Source organism: Pistacia vera, unplaced genomic scaffold (assembly GCF_008641045.1).
Source record: "Pistacia vera cultivar Batoury unplaced genomic scaffold, PisVer_v2 Contig673, whole genome shotgun sequence".
NCBI classification, from domain to species: domain Eukaryota; kingdom Viridiplantae; phylum Streptophyta; class Magnoliopsida; order Sapindales; family Anacardiaceae; genus Pistacia; species Pistacia vera.
Window position 1 is genome coordinate 1,006,542 of NW_022196527.1, and position 12,946 is coordinate 1,019,487.

Here is a 12,946-nt window from a genome sequence, read left to right on the forward strand (position 1 = left end):
TTGTCAATTTGGCAACAAGCTTCCTTTCCTTTATCACATTCTCACACTAAATGTCCTCTAGAATTGGTTTACTCTAACCTATGGGGTCCTGTTCCTGTTTATTCCTCTAAAGGTTTCAAATATTACATGTTATTTGTAGATGATTTCAGTAGGTGCATGTGGATTTACCCTTTAAACTTAAAGTCTGAAGCTTTCCTATATTTACACATTTTCATAGACTAGTTGAAAGGCAATTTGAGGTTAAATTGAAAAGCTTGCAAACTGATTGCGGAGGAGAATTCAAACCATTTGCTGGGAATCTTCAAGCACATGAGATTTTTTAGACATCCTTGTCCTTACTTGCACCAACAAAATGGAAGAGCAGAAAGGAAACATAGAACAATTATTGAATTTGGGTTAACCTTGCTTGCTCACGCTACCATGCCTCTTGTTTTTTGTGGCAAGCATTTTCTGCAGCAACCTTCATTATCAATAGACTTCCTTCCTCTTCCACTACCAACATTTCTCCTTTTCAGAAATTGTTTACTCAAGAGCCGAATTACAGTGATTTTAAGGTGTTTGTGTGCTATTGTTATCCATATATTAGGTCTTACCAGAGACATAAGTTTTCTTATCACACCGAAAAGTGTGTATTTCTAGGATATAGCTCATCACGCAAAGGCTACAAGTGCTTATCCTCTTCTAGGAAACTTTATATTGTCAAAAAAGCAAAGTTCAATGAGGATGATTTTCCTTTTAAAAATGGTTTTAAGTGTAATTTTTTTAAAGATACTGATATTGCAAGATTGACACCAACACTAAATCCAAGAGAAGTCTCTTTTACTTAGGATCTGTCTTATTGTCTTGATTCTTCAGCTGGTGTTCACTCTGATCCAATTGGTGCTCCTGCTCATAATATTCCATCTAGTCTCACTCCAACACAAAATCAACCCAGCAAAATATAGCTACTTCTACTTCAATCCATGTGGCCCTTACCTCAATCCTGTAGTCTAATAATTCAGCACATCAAACTGCAACCAATCAAATGATGCCTCACACAAAAAGCTTGGGAATTGATACTAGAAAAGTACTTGTTAGTTCTCCCAGTACTGACTCTTACTTAGTAGGCCTGAGCTCAATCTCTCAGTATGATACATATGTGTCTCAAGATATGCCCTTTTCTGCTAACTCTGATGCCATTCAGTTAGAGGCGATTCTGCCCATATCTCAACCATCAGCATCTACCAATAATTGTCATCCAATGATTACTTGTTCAAAGAGCCATTCTCAAGCATATGCAGGGCAAACTTTCCTCTCTACTTGTCATAGTTTACCTAAGCCAAAAACAGCTTCAGAAGCTTTGCAAGTACCCGAGTGGAGAGCAGCCATGAGTTATGAATTTCAAGTTCTTTTGAGAAACAATACTCGGGAATTGGTTCCTCATACATCGAACATGAATGTAGTTGGGTGCAAATGGGTCTTTAAGACTAAACTTAAAGTTGATGGAACATTAAACATTATTAAAGTATAAAGCAAGGCTAATGGCTAAAGGTTCCCAATAAACACTAGGTTTGGATTACTTTGACACATATAAGAATTATATTGTCCTTAGCTGTACATAATTAGCGGAATATCCAAAAAATCGACATTAATAATGCCTTTCTAAATGGAAAACTAATATAGACTATTTTCATGGTACAACCAGAAGGTTTTACTGACTTAACATGCCATAAGCATGTGTGCAAGCTACATAAAGCCTTGTATGGGCTGAAACAAGCTCTTACAGCTTGATTTGACAAATTAAAACATGCATTAGTTTGTTAGGGATTCACCAATTCTATATCTGACACAAGTCTTTTCTTCTACAAGAAAGACCATCAAGTAATATACCTATTGGTATACGTTGATGATATTCTCATCATAGGTACTAATCCTACTCTCATTTCTTAGATTATTCAAGATTTGAACAAGCAATTTGCTCTTAAACATCTTGGTGTGTTACAATATTTCCTTGGCTTTGAGATTAACAGAAATGATTCAGGCTTACACCTTACTCAGTCTAAATATGCTTAGGACTTGTTGATTAAAGTTGGAATGTTTGATTACAAACTTTGCAATACACCAATGGCAACATGGTGAAATTAGGCAAAGAAGACAATGCTTTTTATGAACAACCTTCACTTTACTATAGCATTGTAGGTGGTTTGCAGTACCTCACTCTTTCCAGGCTTGATTTGGCTTTTTCTATCAACTGATTGAGTCAATTTCTTCAGTCTCCCACCGTCGCACATTGAACTGCTTGTAAAGAGTTCTTCGATTTATCAAGGGAACTCTATCACATGGTCTTATTTTTCAAAGAAATTCAGAATTCATCCTTGAAGGATATGCCGATGCAGATTGGGCTAATGATGTACGTGATAGGAGATCAACAAGCGGGTATACTATCTTCCTTAGAGGATATCTGGTACAATGGGTTTTTAGGAAGTAGAAGGTTGTTTCTTTGTCTTCAACAGAGGTTGAATATAAAGACCTTCGTCAAGCAGCCACTGAATTGGTTTGGATTCAACATTTGTTTCAAGAGCTTGGTATAACTATTAACAACACTCATGTTTTGTGGTGCAACAATATGAGTGCTGAAGCTCTCTTTTCAAACCCTATTTTCCATGCACGAACTAAGCACATTGAGATAGATGTGCATTATGTCCGAGAGTTAGTCGCCGAAAAGAAGTTATGTGTTCAATATGTTGGTATAGAATATCAAGTTGCCAATATTCTAACCAAGGCACTTCCAAGTTCCAAATTTCAAACTCTCAAAGCCAAGTTAAAGTTAATTGCTGAGGTTGGTAATGAGCTAGATAAAGGTCTTTATGAAGATAGTATTTTGCTTACTGAAGATGAAGATTTAATCAATTTTAATTTTGATTTTGGAAGCAGTAGCCGCTCTTGATGAGTCTCCTGGAAGCACTTTTTATTCTAATTTCAGGATTCAAATTCTCAGAGTCAAGATTAGAAGCAGCAAAGCAGCTGTTGAGTTACCAATTCATAGATTCATGAATGGCTGGTGTTCTGGTGCTCTTGTGTCGACTGGTGTTCTGGTGCTCTTGTGCCTTATTCATTGTTGTGGCCTAATTTTTTAGGTTGAGGAGTTTTTCACAAGAAAGGTGTAATTGCACTTTGAAGTGACAATATGAGGTTCATCTTAAGGGGAAATATTAGCATATGCTGATATATTATGATATCCAGCTTAAAGGGAAATGTTAGTGTATGCTGGTACATTACCATGTCTAGTTTAAGGGGAAATGTTAGTATAATAGGATGAGTTTGTAAGAGTTAAGAATAATACATGTTAGTTTGTAAAATGGTTACGAGGTGTACTTTGTAAGAAAGTAAAAGTAGGTTCTTAAACATCAAAACACTACCGTTTTGATGTTATGGTTTAATATAAAACAAGCCAGCCATCTCCATGTACATTTATTCATTCAGTTAGAATATCCAACTAAATTTTTACAGAATTCTCCTCTTTACTCTTTCTATTTTCTTTTTGCTTCATGATTCCAAAGTCATTCAATAGTGGTTCAGAGCTTTGTCCACAAATCGTCTACATTCACTTCTTCAAGGCAACCTCCTTGAAGTTTCACTAGAATCGGATTGCTCTCTTTACACTGGTTTTACAGGATTTCTCCCCTTACAATAGTTTGATAGGATTTTTTCTCTAGATTTACAGGATTTCACCTAGAAGATCTATGAAAAATAGTTTGTGACTGATTACCTCTCAAACTAGGCTTATACACACAATAAGAACAAATATACTCTCAAAGGTTTTCAATATGAGTACAAGAAAGAATTAATTATATGAAGTAGCTCAAGGGATTATGTGAGAATGTTCTTGATGATAAGACTTTTCTTTCTCTGATATTCTCTTTGTCTTTCTTGCAATAAATCACTCTATTTATTGCTTGTCTCTCCCTTTTGAAATAAAGAGTCGATGTTGCATTTAATGGCACTTCTGAAAAGCTGTAGTACCCAAAAGAACGATCGTTCCATTATCAAGAGCTGTCATTCCTAATATAACAGATACTTTTGCTCAGCTCTAGGGTTTATAGAATGATCATTCGACCATCGCAAATGGTCATTCCACCATTGCAAACAATCATTCCACTATATGGAACGGTCGGTCCATTAGCTCCTCAAAATCTATGAAAATTCCAGAAGCATGAACAACTTCCTAGAACATTGTCGTTCTACCAAGGAACGATCTTTAGTTAAGTTTTAGTTATATGACATGGTCGTTCTCGTTGTAACACTTGTACTTCAAATTTGATCTTCAAGACTGATCTTTAAAATTTGTCAAAGGCGCGAAATCATTTGAATTTGAACATCTTGACTTTTGACTTGGTTGGAACGGTCATGCATGTCACTTTGAGCGACTTGACATGATTTTGGCAGAAGCATGAACGATCTCTTGGAATGAGGTCGTTCTATGAGGAACGTCCATCTAGGTAACTTATGAAACAAAGAACGGTCGTTCCTTCTTCTTGCACGATCATACTGTCTGGAAAAAATACATTTTTGTTTTGGTTTTGAGTCTTGTTGTACCTTTGTATGTTTGTTAAATTTCAATTAACTTTTTGATTAGTTTTAATACATCAAAACACGAGGGCTCAACAGCTTCAAAGGCACATGGTAAGCTGTGCTTCAAATTTACTATTTGTGAGCTCCGCATTTTTTTCTAGTATTCAAGAGAGGTTTTGGGAAGTAGCAATCTTTTCTATTTCAGTAGGTTCTGGGAGAGTTCTGCAGCAAATGCAGGTGTACTGGAAATAAAGCTTGGGCCTGTTGGAGTTGCAGTTGCAAAAGTCTACTTTTTTCTGCTAGTAGGGAAGATGGGTCTTAGCGATGTGGTTAATTCAGATAGGTGATTGGGTTGTTGCAGGCTACCCTGGAGAAGTCTGGTATTGGCAAATTTTCCAAGAGTTACACCTTGAATGTTGTAGTTTATGGCGGTTTGTATAATGTTTTGGTGAGAAGTCCAGTATTGGCAGAATCTTTTGGAGATGTAGCTACAATGCAGCTGGATTGCTACAAATTTTGTGTGGTTTTTTTTTTTTTTTTTTTTTTGGCTCTTTTCTATACAGGCTTTTAGGGGACATTTTCATATTGTTGTTGTCTTGTCTGGTGTTGCAACTGGATTGTTGCATATTATACAGTTGGTTTGCAGTTATTGTAATGCTTATTTTGCTGGAAAAATTGCAGCAAATTTACCGTATCTGTTTTTCTTTCTTTTTGTTCTTGACTGGATTATATTATCATCTTATCAAACATGAGAAGAAACTTGTTCTTAATGAGGGCAAGTTTTGGATTGGGAAAACTGAAGAATTTGTAATTAAAAGAAATTGTGCCTTGCAAGCTAGTACTGCCACAGGTGATTCGAGCTCGAGCTCAAGCCCCCCATAAATCTATTAAGCTCAAGCTCAACAATTGAAGCTCATCGAGCTCGAGCTCGAGCTCTAACTATTCCAATCAAGCCAAGCTCAAGCTTCTCAATACCTGACTCGGCTTGGCTTGATTACACCCCTAGCCAAAATTAAAAGACTGGGGGTTATATGTAATTATTGTTTTTCTTATGCTACCTGCTAAAATGAGAAACATATGGAGGTTTTCTACATAATTAACCCCTTTACCTGTTAACTTAAATAAAATTTTATTAACAGCAAGGGGTTTTTTTTTCGTACTTTCAGAAAATTGTTATGCCACTTGATACTTTCCAATCTCTCAGGTAGATGATGTTAATTCTTTTGGAATCATATTTGTTTCATAAGTTGATTTTTAGCCTGTATAATATTTTATATACCCCCACTTATGAATACACTTTAATAAATTGATTCATATTAACTAATTACGTCCATTAATAATTTAATAATAATAAACTAGAATTGCTAGCAGTTGTTCCGAAACAGTCAACTTTGCCTCCTACGACAGAATGATACTAGATATGCATGTTGATGATTCCACCAATATCAGAATGATCGACTCTAATCATTTTGATTCCTATGGTGTCATCCTAATTTGTTCTTAGCATTTTCCTGGTTCACTCTTATTAGATATAAAAGGCTTGAAGTGTAGCTCGAATGTTAGAATGAGTTTATTTTGTAAAGTTTTAAAGTAAGGAGCAAAACGTAGCATTTGGGTTCAAGTTGCTTATCCAACTTGTAACCAACCATGTCAAAACGCTGCGTTTGATATGTAAACCAACTATATAACAATTGGTTTTCTTCATTCTCAATAATAGAATTCTCACGCATTTTTTACTGATTTTTTGTTTCTCTCAATCTTGTGTTTTTCTATTAGATTTCAGTTACAAACCCTTTCAACTCTAATAGCACTAAAGACAGATATTGAGAGGTAACTACACATTACTTGATCCTTGAATATCAATTTTTTTTTTTTTTTTTTTTTTTAAGTTAAACCTTGTTCACTAGATAGACTGATTAAACAGCCTGTCAAGGTTTAAGTATCGTGAAATCAAAAGCTATATAAGAAGGTTTAAATAGGAGAAATATTTATATAAGATGGTCTCACTACATCATCATGCTAACATGGTGGGTGGTTTTATGCAGTGAAATCGAATTGGACAACATCACCACATTAGCACGATGATTTAATCAGAGTATCTCATATAACTTTTTCTCTCTTTATCCTGTAAATATGTGGATGTTATTAATTTGTGCACCCAGTCTACGTTAAGTCTTTCTCTAGCTTTTCAGTTGTATCCTTTCTTGGCCACATCCTAAAAAGGCTTTGAAGGTTTCTTGGCAATTTCCTAAAAGGACCTAAGAGAGTTCCTTAACTCCACTAAAATCCCTTCATTTTCGCTCAATTTACATATCACTTAATTTATTCTAAAGCAGAAAAGAGTGGTAATATTTAAGTGTCAGTGCGCAGGAATAACCCATAATACACTTCATATCACTTAATTTATTCTAAAGCAGCGAACAGTGCTTAATTTACATATAACAATGTTCTTTATAAATTACGTGAAGAGATAAAAGTGATCAAAAGAAAAACTTGACCACCAAGTTGATTAAGCAAACTAAGAGATTCTAAAGCGAACGAAAGAAAATACCATTCAATCACACTTTCTTTTCCTTAATTTATTATGAGAATAGAACAACAAAATTGGAAAATTTTGCAAAGTGGCCTTGCACTACTACCTAATCCAATTTAATTTAACTTTGATTGATCTATACATTGCTGGGAATGTTTGGTGGACTCTGAAATACATTGTGATTTTTCAAATCTTTCTGGTTGCAATCAACCTTTTTTTTTTTTTTTCGGAAGATCGATACCCATTTCTGCTCAAGGTGATTGTTCATAATCATTTTTGTCATATGCTGTGCAAATACTCATAATCCTTTTCTGGTGCGTAACTCTCTGTATAATTTGCGTTGTAATTTTCATTTAAAGGTCTGAATGTTACATGGATGGTTCGTTTTTGATAAAATTACGGACCTTTGCATGAAAATTGCAAATTAATGTGTGTGTGTGTGTATATATATTGATGATACCATTTAGTCTCGTCTATTTCAGCATTTGTTTGAAATAATGCTTTGTTGTGTCTGTTTCACTATTAATTATGTTAGAAGAGTTCCTTATCCGTACGGTGCATTGTAACAAAGAAAACAAAAAAAAAAAAAATATCCAGGAGAGACATGGACACAAGAAGTGGTACTTCATCTCCAACAATACCACATGCATACATAATCCCAATGCCAGGTTCGGAACCAAATATGAACCAGAATGTTACTTCAACAGGATCCGAATCATCATCTCTTTCGACACAAAATGGGAACCAAAATGATATGTCAGTTGGCTCAGCTGAATCATCATCTATTTCGGTAAATAATCCGAACCAGAGTGGCACTTCAACTGGATCAACTCAGTCGTCAACTACTGGATCAACTCAGTCGTCAACTACTTCTGTACAACGTACAACCCAGAGTGATACTTCAAGTAGATCTCAATCATCATCTCCTTCGACACAAATTGATGCTTTAGCTCAAATTGAGTGGCCTCCTTCCCTTTATCTACTTTCTGGTGAGCTCCTCTCATATTTACACACAAATAAATATAAGCCACCACCAAATTGCATTTATTATTCATTTCACTATTCAATATGTTTAAAGTCCATGTTCTATATATATATGCTATTATGTTATAAATCTTTACATTACATATTGAGGGTGTGTTTAATTTTACTAATTAAATCTTAAATCTAATTAGAATTAGAGTTTTGATTGTTTTATTTTATTTTATTTTTTTTTTCAAATTGTCACTTATTTTTAGACATTTTCCCTATATAGGAAAAGCAAAATTTCCTAACTTAATTCTAAAGTCTGAATACTTTTTATACATACATAAATTTTATTACCTAAAGTGCTCCAATATGATAATAAAGATAAATTTAAATAAAATGTTAAAAGGAGATTTTTAATTTGTTTTATTTAAAATATTTTAAAACAAAATTATATTATTAATAATTATTGCACTTTCTAGTGGCCGATACCCGGTCGTTGTCATTGGATTCTAGTGGTCAGGAAATTTTTTGACGAGATTTGGTAACAAAGTTGGTAAATGACCGTATTTTCATCTATGAATTTCGCGGCCAAGAAATTTTTGACGAGATTTGATAACAAAGTTGGTTTTCAAAGGATCGTATTTTCTTACTCTATCCCTACAATTTTTTTTTTTTTTTTTAATCAATAAAATGCAATTTGGTCAAGATTTGACGGAGAAAGTTTACATGAGAAAGTATGTTTCCCAAATTTTCTCTATTTGACCCTGGCCAAACACCACCTTTATGTTAGTTGAAATTTATGAAAGTATATAGATAATTTAAATACGATTATTTTGATATCAAATTTACTTCATCGGTCGGATTCCAGTGACTGATTGACCAAAATTCTCTTTTACAATATTTTATATAATTAACTATACAAGAAAGTATATTAGTAAATGTAACTATAACAGTTTTTATTTAGACATGGTTAGTTAAAAAAACAAACAAACAAACACATCATGCGTCTTAAAATTATGAAGTGTTTTAGTGCAGCTAAATACTATTAAGTGTTCAGAGAAAAACCCAAGAGCTTTATGTTAATTCTACTACACTTTATATCTCTTTCTAATATCCCTACTGTTAACCAAAATATGTTATTGCTTTTCAAGAAAAGAACAGAAACCACAAGTTGTGTTTGGACCTTCATAAGACTGCACTAGAAGGAAATGTGGATGAAGGTAAACGTTTGCTTAGAGAGAATTCAGGATCAAAGGTGTTGCGTGCCGCTATCACAGAAGGACTAGAAACTGTTCTTCATGTAGCAGCAGGAGCAAAACAAACTCGTTTTGTAGAGGAGATGATGAAATATTTGGTTGAACAAGAAGACATGTCGACGCTTTTGTCAATCCTAAAGTTGCAAAACCATAAAAGAAATACTGCCTTCTGTTTTGCGGTTATGGTTGGAAGTATGGAAATTGTTCAGACTATGTTGGATAAGGATTTAAGTCTATTGACAATCCGAGGCGGTCAAAACATGACACCACTCTATCTAGCTTCTGTGTTTGGACAAAGAGAAATTGCTTCATTTCTATACAATAAAATAAGAGACAAAGGAGCTAATGCATTAGAAGAAATATTGACAGCTGAGGACAAAAGAGCTATATTTTTTGTAAGCATCAAGACTACTTTGTATGGTAAGTATATATTTACTTGTTTAATTTGGCTAGGTTTTTACTTAATGTCTAATTCTTTACTTTATATGTTTGAATGGATAAAATAATAATAATAATAATAATAATAATAATAATAATTCTAAAATGCCACGAGGGTATCACGTCATCCATACCACCAATATATGTATTTGTGAGAATATCGATCTTTGATACTAAGTGGTACCATGTTATATGTGCAATCAACCAATACATTATTTCTACATAATCTTTAAAATTTAAAAACTATCAATCTCATACATGATAAAGATTGACGTGATACATTGGTTGATTGTATGGATGATATGGTATCTCAATGGTAATCTAGAATTTATATGCATGTACACCACCTGTGAATAGTCTCTCTCATCAATCTATGACATTAATGTGAGTGGTAGTTAATAATTTAATGTGGCAACAATATATTGGTTGGTGGTACGGTTGACCTGATACCCTGTGGTACCATAAATGTTCTTTGTTAACGTATGTAATATGTATTACATAGCATGCATGATCATATGTGGCTTAGTAAACCAAATTTATGTTTTATTATTGCTCTATATACTACATCTATCTTTTAAAGAGGTGCTTTCTGCTACACCATCTGATAGCAAATATTCGTTTGAATTCCTCAGATCTAGCATACAAATTGTTAGATGATCAAAAAGAATTAGCTTTAGCTTACAACAGTGATGCAACACCCTTGCATCTGTTGGCCCGAACGCCCTTGCATTTGTTGGCGCAAACTCCTTCAGCACTTACTAATGAAAGTGACAAAAGGGATTTGTCAACTCAAGCTCTTGAGCTAGTGGAACTTCTTTGGGAAAAGTTATTGGATCAGACAGATGTGCAAGTCAAGGAATACTTCCATGAACATTCAGATTTATTGTTTGATGCAGCTCACTTGGGGAACTTTGAATTCTTGGCTAGACTCATTCACCTTTATCCTGATTTGGTTCATAAATTAGATGAGCATGATCGAAGCATATTTCATATTGCAATTATGCACCGTCATACTAAAGTATTCAATCTAATATATGAGATAGGCTTCGACAAAGAGTTGATTGCAACGTATGTAGATAAATATGGCAATAGCTTGTTGCATCTAGCTGCAAAATATCCAGATCCAAGACCAATCAGTATGGTGCCAGGTGCAGCTTTAGAAATGCAGGAAGAGTTGATAACCTTCAAGGTAAATATTTTCAATTCATCTTCATTGTTTTATTAATCTTTCTTCAAGAACTTTCTAATCTTTGATGACGTGCTTAAACTAAGTACTCAATTAAGTATTACTTCAACCACATTAGTACTACTTATCTTATTTTCATTCATGCTGAAGTTCGACAAAAGAAATGTTATATAATTGCTCAAGAGAAAAGTTTGAATATGAATTTTCTATTAATCACTATGCAAATTTGTTAGCAAAATGTTAAACTACAAGCCTTTCTTTCCAGTATATAAAATTTATTTTGCGAAATGTTGCATACTTGTCAATGACGTAGGAGGTTGAACTACTCGTAAAGCCTATATATAGTGAAATAAAGAATTCAGAAGGAAAGACGCCTCGACAATTGTTCACTATTGAGCATGCAAACTTGCTGAAACAAGGAGAAGAGTGGATGAGAAATACAGCTAACTCATGTATGGTTGTTGCAACACTCATTGCTACTATTGTTTTTGCAGCAACATTCCAGTTACCTGGTGGTAACAATCAAGGAGGAATACCTATTCATCTCAGAAACATTGTGTTCCATATTTTTGCAATGGCAGAATCGATTGCATTATCCTCTTCTTCAATTTCAATCTTAATGTTTTTATCTATTCTTACATCACGTTATACAGAAAATGATTTTCTCATATCATTACCACGTAAATTGGTGGTTGGAGTCTCAACACTTTTCATCTCTATAGCAACCATGATGCTAGCTTTCATTTCAAGCATTTTCTTGGCTTATGATAAACATAGATCAGATACAATTCCCCTTCTTTGTACTATATTTGTATTTGTGCCCGTGTTTATATTTGTTTTTGTACAATATGAGCTCTTCAAAGATATATCGTATTCGTCATTCCGTCTTAGGTTATCAACTAAGCCAAGAAAATAATGCAAAAGTTCAAAGTTGTATTCTATCATTTCCTATAGTTAAGTTGTAATTTCACTTTTATGATTCATAATAAATTGTGTTTTTTTGCTTATTATTGAGTTTAATTGTTCTTGCAAAATACAATTAATTGGTGGATATTTACTGCTTGATAGATGCATTCATGTTCTTTTAGACAGCACAAGTTAATGGAAAGATATGAGTCAATTATTTAGGTGGCATGTTAAACCCTTCATATATATAAGGAATTCTGAGTTTTTAATGTTGATATTGTGTTCTACTTACAATTACAATTATATATTTTCTACCACACAACACATATATCTAGTGTTATCACAATTTTTTAGCGCTTAGCTTAATGCATTTGAATGATTTTTATCCCATTTAAATTGTTATATGTTTCAAAAAGACATATTAGATTTGCAAGTTTTATTAAATCTCTGACGACCTATAAATAGTTACATAATAATTGTAAGAAAATGCGGTAACCTTGTAGAGAGGCTGATTTGTCAAGACCCGAATGCAATGTGCTTGGAAATATTGTCGGAGTTTTCTGGCTGCAATTATAGGAGCTAGGGCGAGCTTCGATTCTCCTTGACATACCCTGTTTCTGCTTGTGTGAAAGCTTTTATGACATAGTAAACTGATTTTTGTATTCCAAAATCGTTTGTCACTAAGCCAAGAAAATAATAGAAAATTCAAAGTTTTATACAATCATTTCCTATAGTTAAGTTGTAAAGTCAATCTAACCATGTATATCTAATTCCAACAAACTATCATTTTATGATTCATAATATAGATTGTGTTTTTTTCTATTGAGTTTTATTGTTCCTGTGACGAAAAAGGCAATTGGTGTAGATTTACTGCATGATAGCATTCATGTTCCTTTTCTAGGGTAGGTTTTATAGGCTTAGATTGGTAGAGACACAAAAGTTAGTGGCAAAATGTGATTCAATGAATTAGGTGGCATGTTGAGCCCTTCATATGTAAATAATTCGGACATTATTTTTTATGTTGATATTGTGTACAATAATTGTACTTTCTCATTGTAAATAGTTCTGACATCCTGACAGTTCGGTGAGCGAGGGGACAAATCAGTA

General features: G+C 33.7%; 1 protein-coding gene across 1 annotated transcript; it reads left to right on the forward strand.

The window, feature by feature from the left end:
• The first annotated feature begins 7,688 nt into the window (after positions 1–7,688).
• LOC116113114 lies at positions 7,689–10,808 on the forward strand. The gene is made up of 4 exons (XM_031399259.1): positions 7,689–8,073; positions 9,205–9,729; positions 10,380–10,699; positions 10,791–10,808. The coding sequence occupies exons 1-4, from the start codon at positions 7,689–7,691 to the stop codon at positions 10,806–10,808; spliced, it is 1,248 nt and encodes a 415-aa protein (XP_031255119.1).
• Positions 10,809–12,946: the final 2,138 nt, after the last annotated feature.